Here is a 19,705-nt window from a genome sequence, read left to right as displayed (position 1 = left end):
CCATGTTTAATATATCAATAAATAAAAAAAATTTAAAAAAAATGTCTCCAGACAATCTTTTGGCTCCTCCTCCTCCTCCTCACTGCGGCGGCCTGTAATAGGCATAAACACTGAAGTAGCTCTGCACCAAAGTGAGCAGCAGCAGAACAATAGCAGCAATGAGCGAGATAATCGCCCAGGGATTACTAAAGTAGTTGTGCTTCAGACTCGCCTTCCACGTATTCCACCTGTAGTTATAATACCTATTCACCTGCTCGGATAACCCCGATAAGTAACTGTCATTGATATCGAATACCACTTCTTGGCAAAGCCTGTTGAATAAATCTGCGACCTCATCGTCATTCCCCAACCAATGCTCGATAATCCCCCGATAGTGGAGATATCTGACATCCTCCTCGGAGTTGATCAAGTTATCCATGAAGATGACATAGGAGGTGATGTTATTGGTGCTATCCATGTGGCACTGCTCGAAGGCGATTAGGTTGAGGAATAAGGATTTGGTTCCGTCGTGGATAAGGATTCTAGGGATTTGGAGGACGCCGTCCTCGAACTTGATGTCCCAGAAGCGGTCGGTCCTGCGCCGGCGGCATCGGATCCCGGCTTCGCGGAGCTCCGAGACGCAGTGGATGAGCTGCTGCCGGCGCTTGTCGGCGACGCGGCGGTTGTGGGACCAGCGTTTGCGCCAGAGCCGCGGCGGTGTGGGCTGGGGACCGGGGCCGATGCGGAGGAGGCTGTGGCGGAAAACTTCGAGGCAGTGGAGGCCGGATTCAGGTAGAGGGTTGAAGGGGGCAGATCGGGCGGAGGACTCGATCCGGGTCCGATCGGTGTTGCCGAGCGGCTCGTCGGTGGGGGTGAGCGGGTCGAAGAACCGGACGGCGAGGTCGGCGACGAGGCCGGTCTGGTCGGGGTGGCCGATCTGAATGCCGAGGAGGCGGTCGAGGAGGAAGAGTGGGATCTGGTTCTCGAGCATGATCATGTCGCGCTGGACGGCATGCATCGCGCCGCGCATGGCGAAGACGGGGTCGTGGCGGGAGTAGCCGAGCTTCTCGAAACCCTCGCCGGCGGCGCCGCGGAAGAGCTCCAGGATGAAGGTGCCGTCGAGAAGGAGGCAGAGGACCAGCTCGTTGCTAGGGAGGTGGATGAGGTCCTCGTAGCAGGAGCGAACGCGGTCCTCCAGGAGGCTGACGGCGTCCAGGTAGAGGGATATGGGGTGTTGGGTGCGGCGGAGGACGTGGTGGAGGGCGCGCCACTTGTGCGGCTCCATCTCGCGGAGGCGGCGCTTGCCGTGGTGGAAGGGTCCGAGGGATACCACCTGGGGGACGTACGACTTCTCGTCGCCCTCGCGGAGGGATTTGGGCACGCGGTAGATCGAGTGCTTCGCCCAGGGGCAGGAGGACTCGTCTTGGCAAGCTTGGTCGAGCTTCTCCTGGATCGAAACCACCCATTCGTCCGGCTCCCCAGATTGGGATTGGGGTTGGGATTTGGTGGTGGATTCCTCTATTCCCTGGGTGATGAGAAGAGGTGGTGGGGGTTGGGGAGTGGAGGGTTGGGATTTGGGGAGGTTGGCATCGACGGTCTCTTTGAGCTTGAGGGTGATGAGGTACCAGCTGAGGAGCTCCTTGTTGAAGACGGCGACCATTTCGACGAATTCAATTCCCTGCTTGCTTGGGATCGAGGAGGATGGCGTATCGGATTAATGGATATAGGAGTGGGGGAATGATGGGATCATGGAGTGATGATGGACGAATTGTCCATTGCATGATGGGGTACAGGGGGAAGTTGAATAATGATGGATAACCCTTTGAGAATGGTTGGTAAGTGCGTGAAGTCTTCCTCTTCACCACTGGGCTACTCTGCATTTCTTTGGGAAGATTCCCAGCCCTGATATTCTCTGCTTCACGGTTAATATTTCGTCGATCTAACTTCGTTTTACCAAATAATTTCTTGAAAATCTCTTAAACTTGTCCTAATTCGGTTTAATTTTTAGTTATCTTAGCACAAATACTTTTAGCCATTCAAATGATACTTTCTGAGTGGGACTCCTGGTAATTAGCCCAGTTTTGCAGAGTCCACATTTCATCCGTCTCATTCAAAAACTTGTGTCCATGTGCAGCCATGTTAACTTTTTAAAAAGGGGCCATGTGTTTGAATGTTCAAACACATTACTTAGATGGAAAATGACATCATTGAAAGGCAAGTAAACTTAGTTCCAAAGTTAATTGATAATTATGCCTCTTGTGAAAGAAAAAGGAAAAGAAAACATATCTAGAAACTAGATTATACGGCGGATTAGTCTATCAAGTTGCTTGGGATGACACGAAACATGCTCTATATGCATGTCTTGTGGCGGCTTTATATTTATGAGGAAGCATATACATGTCTTAAAAAATAATTAAATAATAGGAGCTATCGCTATCTAATCAATATGACAAATTGTAATCATGCATTCTAATATTACCTTAGAAATATGTATTTATTACATGCGATGTGCCTCAGAAGGCAATCCTGGATTATTTATTAATCATACAAATAGTATGGATGGATACTACGTTAAGAAACCTTTGAAACCAATGACTTGTTCTTCTGTAATAGGTTTCTAAATCTCTGCACGAAACTTATTCTTTCTACAGGAGAGGCTCTTTTCTGAATGTGAACGATTCTTTTCTAACTGGATTCACAATGTTTACCATAAGATCAAAAATATGAATCCTAAATGGAACATCGAGACCTATCACTATAGGATCTATTCTATGTCCATATTAGGAGAAGTTGCTCATTGCCAGTCGTTTAGCTTCCGCATCCTTACAATGAACAGAAAGCCTTTGGAGAACCGTGGCCTTCTTTATAATAAACTTCAAGAATTCCATCTCAAGATCTTTGCCGCAGCAACCTCTGATCGAGACATCCTTTAAGACGGAAGATGCGTTATCGTAGAGGTCGCTCTTCCTCCAGTATTCCAATGGTCGTACTCGTATGAGGCCTTCACAATTCAAAAGAGGAGTTGATTCTCCAGTCTACAGTAAGCAAGGGTAACGAAATCTCTCAAAAAAAATTTAAGAATAAATATTTCTAGCGTAATATATGAAACTTACTTCAATTTGTAGGTGAGTCAATTGAGTAGCTTGGTGGAGTACAGCCTAAACTAGGACGACGGTGCCTGATATCTCCGAGGTTTGCGCGTAAAGATAACGTACGTAGGTTGTAGAATTCGTTCACGTCGATAAGAAAATCGGCAAGTTGGGCCGTCTACGTACGTGGACAATTAATATAAGTTAACAACAGCAACAGGAGAGAAATAAAAGATAAAAGGAGATCAAGATCACCAACCGCGTTGCGTACTTGAGAGATGCAAAATAAAAGCTCGGGTATCGCGTAGCCATTAAAGATTCTACCTTTTCCGACGGAAAGACATCGAACGCGAGGAGCGTGAAGAATAAAGATCGTTCGGACGAACACGGAGTCAATCGTCAGGCTCAGGAGGGCTGGCGCGTCGATCTGGAACTGCGACAGGCGTAGATGCGCAAGCTCTAAGTGCGTCATGACCGCCGATCGGACTTTGAGGGCCTTCATCCTGTCGCACTGGCGAAGGCGCAGGTGCGAGAGACGGGGCAAGCCGCTGAGGAGGGCCTCGAGGTGCCCGCCGGTCATGTTCGCGCCGCTTAGGCTAAGGGATCGCAAGCCGGAGCAGCCCGTGAGAGCCTCCGACAAGTCACTCGGAGGACATCCAATACAATCAAGGTCTAGTTCTTGAAGTGAAGGGGCGTTTGACTAGATAATGACTGAAGCAGCGGACGATGAATGATTTGGCATGTTGAAATGGAGGCGCGGCGACAAGGTCCACAGCGACCTCCACCTCCGGGATAGGACTCTCGCGCGGAAGGTTGCGGGCGGGGAGGAAGGAGAGGATTTGGACGACGAGGTCGTCGGTGAGATCGTCCAACCGATTCGGGGCGTGGGAGCATTCGGTGGCCTCCTCACCGACGACGACCTCAGCATGGTCGACGTGGTGGTGTGCCTCCTCGAAGTACACAAATCTTCGTACTTCGGTGGACGAAGAGGAGAATACGAGAAGGAAAGATAAGGTTTGATACGAGGGAAAATGTTTTTAGAAATATTAGGGCTGCTCATCTGGCCCGATATCTCCGTCCAAAATTTTGGGCCACAATCCATCTCGAGCCTAAGCTGGACTTGATCCGGGCCCGACTCAATCAAACTCAGTCAAAATCGGACTTAAGTCTTTCATGAACGGCTCGAAACCCTAACCTACAGCTCGATTATTGCCAGACGATCTGGCCCAATTGTTACTATAAATTTACTAATGTAGGCCTAAGGCTATGGTCGGTGCATAAGCATTCTCTATTTGCGAATGAACTTTTATTTATAAATAGCACCAATAAGTAACGAAGAGATCACCCACAGACCACTGTAGCTTAGCAGTAAGTTTGATTTCTCCGATAAGAATTTGATATATAATAGAATTCTATTAGAGCACTATAGTTCAATAGCTTGGACTTACTGTGACTTATTTCTCGTGACGGTTAGTTGTTTTGTTTAGTCTATAACATACAAGTTTAATTAAAGAAGAAAAAACAAAAGCACTGTCGGTCAACTACCAACAAATAAATGAACCAATCAGCAGGCAATAGGCTAGCTAGTGGCTGCATTGGAACTTCTTATATGCCACCGTTATTTCTAACAATATATTAAATATTAGATCAAAAAACAGCAACTTGTGCGAAATGATAAAGGAGCCCACAATAAAGAGTTTCAACTAGACATTATACGAGACCCACGTGTTATTAGAAAAGTAAAATATTGTTACATTTTTTCTAGATAATAACCTGATAGCAAAAAAACACCTTTAAATGATTTTAACTTTTCCATGAAAAATTAGTAGTATATGCGAAATTTTAATTTAAAAATTATTATCAGTTTTAAGTGAAAAATATTTAAACTTTTTTTTTGTACCGGTAAGTCACCATATTTTTCGGAAGAAAGTCTTTTGATTGATATTATTCATTTCAATATACCAATTACAACTTGATACAAAGAATGATAAGAGAAAATATGACAAGAGTCTTAGAAGCAAGTTTTCTACTTAGCTGTAGTATAGACTGAACAACAGTTAACGTATGTATCACAACAAGTACTCAAGCATAGTAAAAATAGAGGGGATATGGCAATGCTTTAATCACAAGGGCTCTTGCTTGGCCAGCTGGCAGCACTACAAGTAGAGCAGCTTAAGTCTTGAGAAACTAAGCACCCCACTAAGAAGCAAGTTTCAATAGAAAAACAAGCATGCTAGTGACGAAGTCCGATAAATTTAACAAAACAGCTAAAAACCCCCATTTGGGTAGACTTGTGAATCTAGGAACACATAAGTGCAAGGATCTACTGCCTATTACATCTCGTTGCATCCACAATGATTTAATAAGAAAAATAGATGGCCTAAAATAGAAAGAAACAGGGCAGATACTAGCTTTGACGGTGATGAAAGCAAGGCAAGGTGAGTCCAAACGTAGCAATGGAGGCCGAGGCGACACAAGGTGAGGCGTTGGTGCAACGACGAAGATCGCAGTGAAACGTGGCGAGGCGTAATGACGAAAGCCAAGGTGAGGCGAGGTGCAACAACAGAGATAGCAAGGAACAAATGGGTAGAGAGCTGGGCTGGCTAGGTTCGTAGTCTTCAGCTCCGTCCATGGTGACACAGAGTTCGAGAAGGGGATCAGGCAAGTAACATGGTGTTCAGACAGTGACAACGACTGAGAGCAGCGCGGATGAGGGGTAGCGAGGAACGGACGACTAAAGATGAAGGGAAAGAATCAAGGGAGGAAGAGAGAGAGGGGGGAAAAAGAGAGAATGAGAGGAGAGAATCCACTAAGGGGAGAGGAGGAGGCAAGCTGCCAAAGGTAGGGAAAAGCCAAACCCTAGCAGAGCGCTAGGGCCAGCTGAGAAAATGCTTGGAGTCCAGTAAGTCACCACATTATTTTAGACAAAAAGTATATTAAGATATATATTATATTTAATCCAAATAAAAAGAAGTGGACATCAAAATCCAGAGTGGCAACAGGCAATGGTATGTGAAGCGATTTATTCGTATCTGAGTAAGCACGCTAGAAATGAGGGAGACGATATTAACTTCGTGTAAATTTCCCCTGGCGTCCGTTTCCAGCTGTACCCGTCTTCCTACTACTTTCCCACCTCAACGAAGGAAATGGAGAATTTTTTCAAAAATATACTTTAGACATTCAAAATTATGGCAATAGAATTTTGTCAAGAAAAAAATTATGAAAGCAAATTCGCAAAATGACAGGGTGCTATGTGGAAATTTCCTATGAAAAAGAACGCAATTATAGTCGCGAGCGAAGGTAACCAGAGATCCTCGCCTAGCAAATGGGTTCTCTTCCCGCGGCCAATGCCACGCCTCTCGAGGCGAAGTCTGCAATAACCTCTTCCGATCTCGGTGTCCTCTTCGAATCCCAGCGTCGACACCTAAACCACTTCTTCGACCACCTCGACCTTCCCCAAGCCGCCGCTTTCGCCCAAACCCTCCTCGACGCCCCCGGCGCCGTCTTCTTCACCGGCGTGGGCAAATCCGGCATCGTTGCCCAGAAGCTCTCCCAAACCCTCGCCTCCCTCGGATTCTTCCGCTCCGCCTTCCTCCCCCCCGTCGACGCCCTTCACGGCGACATCGGCGCTGTCTTCCCCTCCGATCTCATTGTCTTCCTCTCCAAATCCGGCGCCTCCGATGAGCTCCGCGCCCTCGTGCCCTGCGCTCGCGCGAAGGGGGCGGTGCTCATCTCCATCACCTCTGTGGAGGGGAATCCACTCGCCGCGCTCTGCGATATAAATGTCCACCTCCCGCTCCAAGGGGAGCTTTGCCCGTTCAACCTCGCGCCGGTGACCTCCACGGCGATCCAGATGGTGTTCGGGGATACTGTCTTTGCTGCGCTAATGACGGCCCGGAGGCTCACGAAGGAGCAGTATGCTTCGAACCACCCGGCAGGAAAGATCGGTAAAAGTCTCATCTTTAAGGTGAGCAGAGCCTTTTCTTAAAATTAATTTGCATTTTTTTGTCTATTTGTCATAAATTATCCATTGGGTATGTAAATTGATAGTTGATGTGAAGATGGTGAGCAATTTAGCTGAGAAGATCAAGGATCTCTAATATAAGTAATTCAAGGATGAGAATTGGAAATGCATTGATGTTAAATTAACTTTACATGGTTCATGTATTCTGGGATGTTGATCACTTACCGTATAACAGTAGCTTGATGCGAGATATTGTTGAAAGTTTGCATCTTTCTTCTTGTGTGTTTGATCTTAATAAATTATGCTGATGATATGGGAAATATCTGCAAAAATACACTATCTGGATCTGTCCAACTATGCTATTTGCACTTATTTTGTTTTATTATCCGAGTAAATGGCTATTTTTTCTGTGGTATTTTGTTGTCCTCGATCTTCCTTTAATTTTATTGAATAATATTTTACTGCAATATACTCCTATATCGTTTATCTATTTTGCCCCTAGTATTCTCTTAAGCATACTGACCTAGATTGTGAATCTAGGTACATAAAGAATCATTACCATAGAAAGCTTTCTCTTTTCCTTCTTTCAAAGAAAGCATCTTATTGAAACGTTCTACTTTTGATGTTGTTCTTCTTCAGGTTATTGTTGAGCCAGTGCTAAGAATGAATGTTATAATTAGAGTGATATTGCTAATTTGGCAATGTTCCTTTTATGCTCCATATTAGTTGTTGAACTGATAATATGATGTATTTTATTTTGGAAAATCTGGATGATTTTATATTTTACATTGTCTCTTGACCTTGAGAATGAATACTTAGCAACCAAGAAAGGCTGCTTATATAACATTAAAATATCTGAAATTTCCCCTAGGGAACCTTAGTATGTCTGCCATACATTGACTTAAAAAACTCCATGCAGGTGAATGATGTAATGAAGAAGAAGGACGAACTTCCTGTATGCAAGGAGGGAGATATGATAATGGATCAGCTCACGGAGCTAACAAGTAAAGGATGTGGATGTCTACTTGTTGTTGATGATGAGAACCATCTGATTGGGACCTTTACAGATGGTGACCTTCGCCGCACCCTCAAGGCCTATGGTGCAGCCATATTCAACCTCACAGTGGGTGAGATGTGCAACAGGTACATAAACTAATTGCTTTCTTATGTTTGAACTCCAAATAAAGTAAAAGTATTGACCATCCTCGACACACCATAGAGCTATAGGAGGCTAGTTAATTTAGAATTTCAGTTGAAATGAATTAAAGAAATCTTTTCCAAGTAAAAGGATTGATTTAGATGCATCAGCCTCGGACTCCCATTAGTTGTCTTTAGACTAATTAGTTGACTTCAATCATAGCTGAAATTGAAAATGGTGGTGAAATTCAGTGAAAGTTTATAATTAAGTCACGAACATCTCAAATTGGAGCTCTCCTCATGGACGACCTTTAGTGTACATATTTGCCAATTTTTATGTACTCTTATTTGCCTTGCCCTGCATCATAAGCTTTGTCACAGAGTCCACAATACTTACTAGATTAGAAACACTTTTTATATTATTCCACACATTATAGCAATTATAATTTTTCCTTTTTTGACCAAATTATTTTACATGTCATGTCAAAAATCCTTTTCCTCTCTCTTATCACCCACCTTTTCCATTTCATTAATCAGAAGTTTTTCACCTATCTCATCTCCCTTATTACTCACCTACCCCATTTCTTATTCAAGCATTGTGTCGCATACTTACAAATATGCAATGCATACCTACAAGAAATAAGAATGTTTTAATTTATATTTATATTTCAAATGAAGGTATGTGGGTCAATTTATACTTTTATTTGTTCTTTTATCTCAATTTTACATCACACCAAAGTTAATTATTACACTATTGTTCAAGTTTATAATCAAACAACTTACTTTCTTATTATATGAGGTGTAATTTGAAGAGTAAGAAATTAGAATAGCTATAGAAGTTTTCCTTCAACCAAAAATCAAACAGCGGATAAGAGACTGTGAAGCTAATGGTCTCTATAAGAAATATGAAATGGGAAAATACAAAGAAATAAATGGGCAATTGAAAGGTCACTTCTGATATTGAAGGTAATGCAATCACCAGATTAAAAACAGATTCTCTTCTAGCACCCGCTTGCAGTATGCAACAGTTTCAACCAGCAGTTTGTTACTTCTGATCCACTTTCACTCTGTTCAATAAGTTTATGAATTTATGGAAGGCCTTTGATCCGGGAACTCATTATCACATGGTTAAATTTATTGGAAGTGCTAGATTGAACAAAGAATTAGTAAAGCTTCAGAAATTCAAAAATCCATCCTTGGGACTTACATAGAAATTCTCTTTTTAGAGGAAAATAGTAAGTGATGCAAGGTGGCCTTTTGAGTTGGGCGAGGGGCAACTTAGAGCCGCGGCTGCATGCCCATAGAGCAATTAGATACTTAACTACAATGCTGTCTCTAGCATTCTATGTACTAGCGCCTTCCTAATGTTTTCCATCAATATTTACATGTACTACAAGCATTCTCTAATCTCTGTTTACCCTCCAGAAACCCAAGGACAATCACGGCAGATGCAATGGCTGTGGAAGCAATGCAGAAGATGGAGTCACCCCCTTCTCCTGTGCAGTTCTTGCCTGTTGTTAGTGATCAGAATGTTGTGACTGGGATCATCACGTTGCACGGACTGGTTTCTGCTGGCTTATAGTAGTACTTTTATCTGCTTCATAAGTGGCTCCCACGCATTGGAATTCTTTTGTATCATGTCTCCGAGTTATTAGTGCTCAGATGTCCTTTGTTTCTTGTCTTCTTTGTCATGTTCTACTGCATTCTTCTCCTTTTAGACGATGTCGAGCTATTTGTTCCCTTGGATCCTCAAATGCGTTGCGGATCTGGAGGTTGTTGTAGGCTTATTACTTAATAAGATGAGTTCTCATTGGAAAGAAATGTTATCCAATTATCTTTTCTTTGCTAATTTTCTCCTCTCTTTCTCTCCCTCTCTCTCTCTCTCTCTCTGTCTCTCTGACTGTTCTTTTCATCAAATAGATTTTAACAGTCAAGTGGAACGAGGAAAAAAATCTTATTGCTGTCCACGGATGTGACGGATAACAGATTATTATGTTGGATTGGCAGTTGGAAGAGAGTCATCAGGAAAAATGACGAAGTTGTGAAATTCTTTATCCTATCTTACTGTCTAATTCCAAGTGCATTCAACATTTCCCTCTTAATAATATATTGTGGACGACGAAGTGACGCATTTAGCAGCAGCGTATGAGAAATGGCCGACGACTTAAAATTTCCAACTCTTTTCCCCCATCTTCTGATGGAACATGATGGCGAATTAAAGATTGAATAATGGATAGGGACCCAGAAGACAATGGTTAGGTTAGAAAGGAGCGGTTCTCTTTCGGATGCTTTATGAGAATGTGTGACCAGCGCTCTCTCTCTCTCTCTCTCTCTCTCTCTCTCTCTCTCTCTCTCTCTCAAAAACTAACACCGTGATCTCATCATTATAGTACCCAAAAAGTAAAAAAAGATAAACCTCTAAATATAAATAACATGTCTTTAGGTCCCTGTGCTCAAAGTAAAAAGTTATGTCTCTAGATACAAGAACAATTAGGGTTCACTAAAATTTAGTTCATACATTAAGTCAAGTATTTTAGATTTCAAATTGTGTGTGTCATCGAGTTATTTTTTTTAAAATTAAATGCCATCAAAATATCACTCCAAGTCATTACGTTATTAACTGAATCATTAAACAAAGTCTACTAAACTACTAAGCAATTTTATTCACAATAATTATTTAGTATCGACTTTAAAAGAATTCTATTAATAGTTGCTTGTAATGTTCCTTTTTTTTTCTTTTTCTTTTGATAAAGAAATCTGAGCTCACCTATCAATTTAATAACCTCATATGATAAAACCTCCACCTCAATTAAAATTTGTAGATCAAGTGGTATCGGTCCACCAAACCCTAGAACTATAGTCTGAGTTGCACTAATACCCTGACACGCTACCCAATCAACCACTGAATTACCCTGTCTACGTACATGGGACACTTGACACCCAAACCAAACTCTTAAAGATGGTTTTGCACTCATATACAATGTTTCGAATCTGCCATGGGCAAACACTATCATCCCTCAAGATCTTCGTAGGATACTCTAAATTTGACTCAATCTCCACATACTGTACCGCATCCAATAACCTTAACCCCATTCTCATGGCCCAAGCTTCAATATATAAAGGTGAAACCGTTACCATAGGTTCCCACATAATCTTCATTAGCACTCCATTATCATTCTACACAATCCCCCAAACTAGCAGCAATTAGATGCATCTTCACCACCAACGCCAAACCTCCATACTATAACAGCATATATATAGCAGATAGTCCGTAGTTTTGACAAAGAGACCACAAAGGCAACAACAATCATCTCCTCAGATCCTAAGCACATACAACACAGTGCCACTTACAAGTTTTAAAGTTCTTTCCATTCTTATCACAGCTCTCCCATAATAGGATTAATAAACTTATAAATAGAGCTGATTTTCGGTGCCTCAAATAAATACAACATTCCTCATGATCAAGGAGGTCATGGGTTCAACTCCAACCCCAAATAATATTATTGATAAATTGTTTGGTGGTTTGATAGTTTGGCTTGCAAGTGTGGTTAGCTTAGTGGAACAACTTGACAGCGCAATGATTTAGAACAGATCTCGGCGGCATTTGATTTGGTTTAACTTATATTTAGCTATAGGGCTCATAAACAATCAAAAACCAAAATAAAAAAAATAAAAAAATATATACAGATGCAGCCGCCGTATCCTACTGACGAGACTATGGCCACTCTCCTCTCACCCCTACGGAAACTCGGGCACAGTGAGCTTTTCTTCCATGAGCTCACGGTGAATGATCCTAGGATGCCCTCGGAAGCCGGTTAGGTTTTCTACAGACTCGCACCGACAATCCTCCAAGCCGAACCTTCTACTTCATCCTTCAGCTCCAGGTTAACCTCCACGTGGACTTCAACAAGAGGTGGTACAGCTGGACTAAACCCCGTCCGTATGCGACAAAGGGGTGGCCCAACGGTCAGTAGACACAATTAAGTTAAGCTAATTATTATTGACGCCATTCTTGCATTAACTTGGTCCAATGGGCAGATACATCGAGTCCATGTAGTATTCAATGACTACAATAACTCCTTCCTTTCCTCCTTCCTGGTGTGACCTGTTCGCTTTTACCCTTCTCTCTACTCTGTCTTTCTGAGAGGATATGATAATTTATTTTAAACATCCCATCGTGCATGCCACCCACTCTTTCCAACTTCCCTTGCGATGATGATCATATGATTGGTAAAATATAGAGTTAAATATAATATAATTTAATTATTTTACTACTCCACTTTATTTCCTATCACAGTCTTTCCTGTACTTTTAACGAAATTATAATTATTATATTTTTCATCTAAAGTAAATAGTATTCGATTGTCTAAATTAACAATAACAAGAATCACTTATCTCATAAACTATTATTTTGTACTAAAACATAGAGTTTTATAAGTTAATTTATATATAACCATCACTCTCATTTTTTTATATACTATACTCATTTTCACTGAGTTATAATTATGAGGTGACTTTACTAATACTTTTTTTTCCCTCTCACTACATTTTTGTCTCATTTTTTATCTATTAAACACACATTAATAATATTTGTTTGTGTTTGCAATTTAAGTTAAAAGTACTAAACAATATTGTGAAATAAAATACAGTTTAAAAAGTAAAATGATTTTAATACAAAGTAAATTGAGGTAAAAATATATTTAACCTCAAAATAAATCGCAAAAGAGAATAATACAAATAATTGATTTGTGAAATAGAGATTACTTACTTTCTCTTATACTATTCACACAAACAGTGTTAAATTCGATTTGGCCGACAAGACAGGCCCAGAGTATCTTTTACTTATTTTACAGAGAATGTAGGTGCAATTTGAAAATATCGAAGCTAAACCGCTAAAATCACTTAAAAGCAGGTGTGAAATTGCAAACTGCTAAAAGGAAAAGGAAAAGGAAAAGGGGGAAAAAAAAAGCAAAGGAAAAGAAAAATAAAATCTCTTTTCTGAGATTTGTACTTAACCACGAGAGAATAAAAATTGTAATTTTCCTTCATCCTTCAATTCCTGAGACGGACGGTTGAGCTACCTACGAGGCGGCCGTGCCCGTGGAGTTCACGCAGAACACGTCACGCCTCGCGGCGGCTCCGCCCGGGATGACGTAGTGCGCGAGCTTCTCCGTGGCGTTGACTACGGCGACTCTGTTCTCCTTGCAGAGGAACTCCTCGCTGCAGACCCTCTCCACCTCCCGGTCGTAATCGTGGACCAGCACGTCGGTGGGGCCCTGCCCCCGGTACCTCGCCATGACCGAAGCCGAGTAGATCGCCGCCATCCTCCCCGGCGCCGCGGCTGCGTACCCCCTCGGCCCATCGACGAGGATCACATCCCACGCCACGTCGTAGATGTGGTTGGGGAGGTCGTTGAGGGCGAGCCGGCAATCGGAGAAGAGGAGGTTCTGGAAGGGGCGGCAATCGGCGGCGCGGGAGTCACGCGCTGCGGCGAGGAGGTCGGCGAGGTCGCGCACATGGGTGGTGTAGGCAACGTCGTAGGACTCGATCCCGGGGTTGAGGGACTCGATGTGGGAGACGTAGTACTCGTTCTCGTCCAGGAACACGGTGCGCCCGCCGGAGTTGAGGGCGCGCCAGAGGGGGGTCTCGTCGCCGAGGCCGAAGACGAGGAGGTTGCAGGGGACGCGGCGGCGGAGGACGGCGGCGATGGCGAGGAGGTCGGCGCGCTTCATGAGGCCGGTGAGGTTGGAGTTTGCGGCGTAGTGGAGGAGGGCGTCGAAGACATGAGGCGAGAGTGGGGCGGAGGAGGAGGCGGCGGTGGAGAAGGAGGAGGTGGGGGATATTTTGGAAGAGGAGGAGAATGAGGTGGTGGTGGAGAGGAGGGTGAGAAGGGATGCGAAGGTGAAGAAGGAGACGAAGAGGATTAGAAGGATGCGGTGGTTAGAGAGGAGGGGGTGAGGTTTTTGTGGGGAAGAGGGGTGGTGGAAAAGGATTAGCTTGGCGCTGTTGACGCCCTTCATTTGTTTGGGCTCCAAGCTTTTTAGAGAGACAGATAGATAGAGAGATAGATATGGATTTGTGGATTTCTCTTTCTCTCCTCTCGATTATGGTTTATGGGAGGAGAGAGAGGTGGGAATAAGGAGGAGGAGGAGGAGGAGGAGGAGAAGAAGAGGGGAAAGGGAGAAGTGGTAGAAGAGGAAGGAAGGGGAGAGAGAGAGAGAGAGAGAGAGAGAGAGAGAGAGAGAGAGTGACGCATTAGGTAACTAAAATTTCTCCGTTATTAGTGCTCTTCAATTTCTGCTTTAGTCCTCTCCTATTTCTTTTTCTGTACTTTGTCCAACAACGGCAATAATGCAATTTTCCCCTAAAATCACTTCATTAACTCCACCCCTTTTTTTCATCTCATAATTTGTATAATAAAAATTATATTTTACCTCCTCACGTGGTAACTATTATATTTATGTTTACCCTTATAAATATATTTATATCGATCTACCTCTTTGTGATTTAGATTAAAATACAACTATTATTTTTAATCTATTTAAATAAATTACATGTCAAATTTGATAATTCATTTTAAAGAGAAAGTTGTAGATGTAAACTTTACAATATATTTAAAATAATATAAATCAAATTTCAGATAATAAAAATATAAAATTTTATCACTAATAGTTTATCCAAACATCTATAATTTTATCTCTAAATCTTTTTCAAAATTCGACTTATACTATGGTAAAAAACAGAAGGGAAGGGGACCTTGATTTGGATGTCCTTTAATTGGGATTAATAGAGAAAAATTATAACATCAATAACGGTAAGAATGTAATAGAAGATGGTGGGCTTTCTAAGTCAATGTTACAGTTTTCATCTTGCCACTAAGGGAGCAGAGCAGAGCAGCAGTTGTACGATGGATGTGACGAAGAGCGAATTAGTTATCGTCTCCTTTTCTTTTTCTCTCTTTTTTTTTTAATTTTCTGTTTCGAAAATTGCAATAATTCTCTTTTAGGGTCATGAGGGGGGAGTTCGAGCACATGGTTTTTTTTGGTGGTGCAAGTGATGGAATTAAAGATTGAATGGGGACAAGAGGACAACTAATTTTAGGGGAAACGTCGAACTTGTTTTGGTTACGTGGGTCGCTTAAGGAAGGGGTTTTGGTGCAGGAAGGTGGAAAACAATTAAAGCATGTCAAATTGTGATCCACTTTCACTCAAAATAAATAAATAAAATAGATAATTGTGATTCCCCTCTCTTCTTGGAACTCTAGTAGAGAGTCTTGTGTTGTCTTTCTCCCTCTCTTCTCTTGCCTATGTTGTCTAGGGTGGTGCGTCGGGCCCTTTCTTAGTTCTACCGAGTTCTCCTCTAACTTCGGCCCTGAGTTGTACAGGGTGGAGTGAGGTTCTTTTTTTGTGGTTCCTCTGCTCCTCTAGAACCTGTTCCTGAGGAGGGTAGAGGACCTTTGCTCTCGCCTCCTTTGGCAGCTGTCGATGAAGGTGGTGGATAGGGAAAAGAGACATTCTTTTTCTCTGTTATTTGTAAATGGTGATCTTCAATCCCTAGATTTTGAAGATTCACATGACCATATGGAACTCTAGATCATGATGAAACTATAAATTGACTCAGACTTCTTGCACATGTGAATCTATCAGGGCTCTATTTTATTATTAGATTTTTAGTACCCTCGGGGTTGATGTTCTATGCTTACTTGTAATCTTGCTTATTGCAGTCAAGTGTAAAACTTGTGTTAATGAGTTCTCACTTTATTTCTCTTGTTTTGTTTCTTTGTATCCTTTTGCATTGTGTTACTTGCTATCTACGGGCTTTCACAAACAAAAAAAAAAGGGTGAGGAAATTATATTTTATTCCATGTGGTTAGATATAAGTTCACTCCACTTCCTATAATTTTATTTGTGTCAATTTATCATCTCCTAATTTAGATTAAAATGCAACTATTATATTTTTAATATATTTAACTAAATTGCATGCCAAATTTGAAGATCTTTATTAGATACAAAATTATAGAGAATTGAATAAAATTTTCAATGCATCGAAAATAATACTAATCGAATTTCAGATAACATATATGTTTGTCATATGAAATTCAACCGATATTATCTCGAATGGTTTTGAAATGTTATATAACCATTTACAGCACTATTTCTAATGAGTATCTTCAATTAGACCTATGATACAATTAAATATTGTGAAATAAGTAACGGTTAATTGACATAAATAAAATTATTAAAAAAAATAAAGTGAATTCAAATCTAACCCCATTGGTAAAGAAAACTATAAAAAATGTGACGCATATCAAATGAAGTTAAAGAAATGGAGGGTGAGGAGGCATTAGGTAGGAAGTTGCAATCAGTCAATACTTAATATTTAAGTGCGGTAAGCAAATAATTGGAATTAGATAAAAGGTAGCTATCACTCTGCATGGCACTGCTATGGGATAATAGAAAGACTAATTATATCCCAAATTGAAGAATAGTGGAAACATTAATTGGATAACTTTGTTTTTCCACTACGTATCAAGAACTTGACATATCTCTCACCATTCCATTGATAAGGTCATTTTGGCATGACATATTACAATTCGGATAGGATTTATTTCCTTTTCCCAAAGTTAGTCTAATGCTTCTTCAATAAAATTGTAGTCATTGAGAGGTTTCTTTCAATCACTAAATAGCCTCAAAGAGTCCGAGATAGCGCTGTCAACATAATTATCAGGTTTGGATTTAAAATTTAAGCCGAGCTTGACATATGCTAATCGATCAGTCTCGATATGATAAGGTTTGAATTATATTTTAAATAAATTTTAGTTTGATTACATGTTCATGTTATAAAGGGCAAATCACCTGAGATTCAATTCAAATTTAATTCGAATTGGATTCAAGTTTGATTCAGTGAAAGTATTCAATTGTGTTTAATTTACACTAGTTGATGGTGATTAATTATTTTTCCCAATGAGTTGTTGGGAATAACTAGATTTACCTACAGAGGTTAGAATCTAATACAATAGTAATGTTGATTACCAACACGCCCTCAAAGAATAGTAAATTTTACCCAATCGATGGCAAATATATATATATATATATATATATATATATATATATATATATATGACGAATTTAATCTTCTTTTATTTTTATTTTTTAAAAATCTCTTCTGTGGAGACTAATGGATTTAATAAATGTATACTGTTAATATGAATTGTCTTCTCAAGATATGACTGTGTATCCATCTGTTCCAAATATTATAATCAATAAAATAGCCTTGTAGTTAGTCATATTTTACTATCTATTATTTCTCTATAAATTTTGGATATTTATATTATGATATCATTTGCAGGAGGTATGCAAATTAAATATGATTATAATATCATTCGTATTAATAAGGTCCGCTAATAAAGTCAAATCCAAATAAGGGAGTTATATTTTTCTTCTATTATTTTAGAGAATACTCGTAGACAAATAGTTTTATTAATTGAATCACTAATACAACTATTATAACTTATACAAAGAAAAGAAGAGGAAATATGGTGACAAAACCTCACAATTGGCTAAAATAGATTAAGGTATAAACAAAATCAAAGTATTAATTTCAAGGGCATAAAAAAAAATACAGCATAGAAAATATTAGCCCGGCCAACTCCATCATGATTCGATAATCTATAACTAACTAATATAATATATATATATATATATATTTTTTTTTTTTTTCTAATTTCTTAATATATAGTTGAAAAATTAGAAAGCGAAAAGGATGTTGTGATCTCACCTCTAAACTGTGAGCCCTTTTGTCTTGTAACGTGGATAGATAGTCTATGGGGGTATAGGGGCTCATTCAAAGTAAATAAAAAAGAAAGATGTGAGAGCGAGCAATGACAAGGTAACAAGTGATCCTTCTCCCGTACTTCGGCGTTGGCATTTGCCTTCAATTCCATGCATGGAATTTCCGTCCGGCTTCGTGGCGGGCAAGTAAAAGTGGGCATCATTATTATGCCGTGGCATATATGACTTCGAAACAGCTGGAGGAGCGACTGGCATTCGCATTTCGCAATTTGACTACTCGCCTCGCCCTTTGCTTTGCTCACCGTTGATTCAGTCCCACATGACGGAATATGTATTACAATCACGTTTTCCTAATAGAATATTATCATAAGAGTTGTAATTCGTTACAGATCTACTTAGTATATATATATATATATATATATATGCATTGGAATCTGATGGGTGGAACTCCCAGGGCCAGGAGGGATGATCCTAAGTTTGAATGAAGAGTTATTCTTTTTACATAGGTGTCTCTAGGGCTGTTAACAAAGCTTTTAGAGCTCGCATTAAGTTTTGCTCCAGCTCTAAATGAGCCAAGTTGAATTAAATATTTAGATTTGATAGTTTAATCGAATAGAGTTTGAACTAAATTCAGTTCATTCCAGATCGTCTCAAATATATACCCTTTTAAATTACTCCTACCTAAATCAATAATGGTATCCATGTCCTTACAAAAACAAAAACAAGAAAAAGTTTGAGAGGTTCTACATATATAAATAAGAGATTTAAACTCTGCCAACACATAATTATAATTAAAAATTATGGCAGGATTTAGTAAATGGGCTTCGAGTAGCATCTCTGTTGTTCTATTTCTGTGGGGCCATCCTTAATTTGGGTATCACAACTCCAGCTGCTTTCGTATTAATTAGTTGCTTCGTGTCACCCTGAAATTAAATTGATACCAAATGGCCCACCAAAGGGAGAGGGGGGTGGGGGATGATCCCAGTGACATTGTTGCAATAAGGTTAAGCCTCAGCTGCATGCCCTGTCACCTGATTAGATAGTGGAACACTAATGCCGAATGATGGACTTACTTGGGAAATGCTTCACATCCTTGGAGAAATGATTATTTTCATTCGCCTCCTCACCAAATTTGGTAGCAGGGATAAGAAAAGATAAAGCTCTTAATCTTCCTTGATTTTTATACAAATTCTAATTTTATTTTTATGTAATTTTAGATGTTAACGTATGAGAGTTTAAGTTAATATTTCAAATCTTATATATGTATCTAGATTCCCCACTTGCAAGTGAGAATATTTCTGTTTCAATTAATTTGATTTTGTGGCCCAAAGAGATGTTACAAGATATGAATAAATGTGAAATTGACATTTATAAATGATGTTATTTTCACGCTATTTTAAAGGAAAAGTAGGATTTACACGGTAGATCTAGGTCGAACCCGACCAAAGTTTATAAGGAAGATATTTAAGGACAGATTGAGCAAAATTGCGGACATTTTTATATTGTAAGTTGACTTTATCTGTAAATCTAATTATACATTTCACAACAACCGAAGAATCACTAAAATTCTAACCCATGTAGATTCCGCCAATCTTAATAACCTCCTTCTCACATAGTAAAATAACATAAGCTTCGCTAAACATAGCGTTAACGCAAAAGCTTATAGGTAAAGAATCATTTTCACGCTTTGACTTTGAACTTAGTTGTTGAATCAGGCATGAAAGGGTTTAATCCTGCATTAAAAA

At 40.3% G+C, this 19,705-nt stretch overlaps 3 protein-coding genes across 3 annotated transcripts; 1 reads left to right on the top strand and 2 right to left on the bottom strand.

The window, feature by feature from the left end:
* Nucleotides 1–39: 39 nt before the first annotated feature.
* On the bottom strand, nucleotides 40–1,975 carry LOC140778149 (UPF0481 protein At3g47200-like). The gene has a single exon (XM_073122726.1). The coding sequence runs from the start codon at nucleotides 1,637–1,639 to the stop codon at nucleotides 80–82; it is 1,560 nt and encodes a 519-aa protein (XP_072978827.1). The 5' UTR covers nucleotides 1,640–1,975; the 3' UTR covers nucleotides 40–79.
* Nucleotides 1,976–6,360: 4,385 nt separating this feature from the next.
* Nucleotides 6,361–10,000, top strand: LOC140778150 (probable arabinose 5-phosphate isomerase). Its single transcript, XM_073122727.1, has 3 exons — nucleotides 6,361–7,035; nucleotides 7,952–8,175; nucleotides 9,595–10,000. The coding sequence occupies exons 1-3, from the start codon at nucleotides 6,394–6,396 to the stop codon at nucleotides 9,749–9,751; spliced, it is 1,023 nt and encodes a 340-aa protein (XP_072978828.1). The 5' UTR covers nucleotides 6,361–6,393; the 3' UTR covers nucleotides 9,752–10,000.
* A 3,045-nt stretch (nucleotides 10,001–13,045) lies between these two features.
* LOC140779565 (protein IRX15-LIKE-like) lies at nucleotides 13,046–14,402 on the bottom strand. Its single transcript, XM_073124685.1, has one exon. The coding sequence runs from the start codon at nucleotides 14,187–14,189 to the stop codon at nucleotides 13,251–13,253; it is 939 nt and encodes a 312-aa protein (XP_072980786.1). The 5' UTR covers nucleotides 14,190–14,402; the 3' UTR covers nucleotides 13,046–13,250.
* Nucleotides 14,403–19,705: the final 5,303 nt, after the last annotated feature.

The sequence above is a fragment of the Typha angustifolia genome, chromosome 15 (assembly GCF_048772165.1).
Source record: "Typha angustifolia cultivar Huaian chromosome 15, ASM4877216v1, whole genome shotgun sequence".
In the NCBI taxonomy this organism is placed as follows: domain Eukaryota; kingdom Viridiplantae; phylum Streptophyta; class Magnoliopsida; order Poales; family Typhaceae; genus Typha; species Typha angustifolia.
Note: the sequence above shows the minus strand (reverse complement) of the source record. Positions and strands in the feature narration are given on the sequence as shown.

Bases quoted from the DNA above. Each gene is read 5' to 3' on its own strand.
- LOC140778150 (XM_073122727.1), top strand. From the start codon at position 6,394: ATGGGTTCTCTTCCCGCGGCCAATGCCACGCCTCTCGAGGCGAAGTCT. The intron at 7,036-7,951 runs GTGAGCAGAGCC...AACTCCATGCAG, and splicing joins GTAAAAGTCTCATCTTTAAG to GTGAATGATGTAATGAAGAA. The intron at 8,176-9,594 runs GTACATAAACTA...TTTACCCTCCAG, and splicing joins GTGGGTGAGATGTGCAACAG to AAACCCAAGGACAATCACGG.
- LOC140778149 (XM_073122726.1), bottom strand. From the start codon at position 1,639: ATGGTCGCCGTCTTCAACAAGGAGCTCCTCAGCTGGTACCTCATCACC.
- LOC140779565 (XM_073124685.1), bottom strand. From the start codon at position 14,189: ATGAAGGGCGTCAACAGCGCCAAGCTAATCCTTTTCCACCACCCCTCT.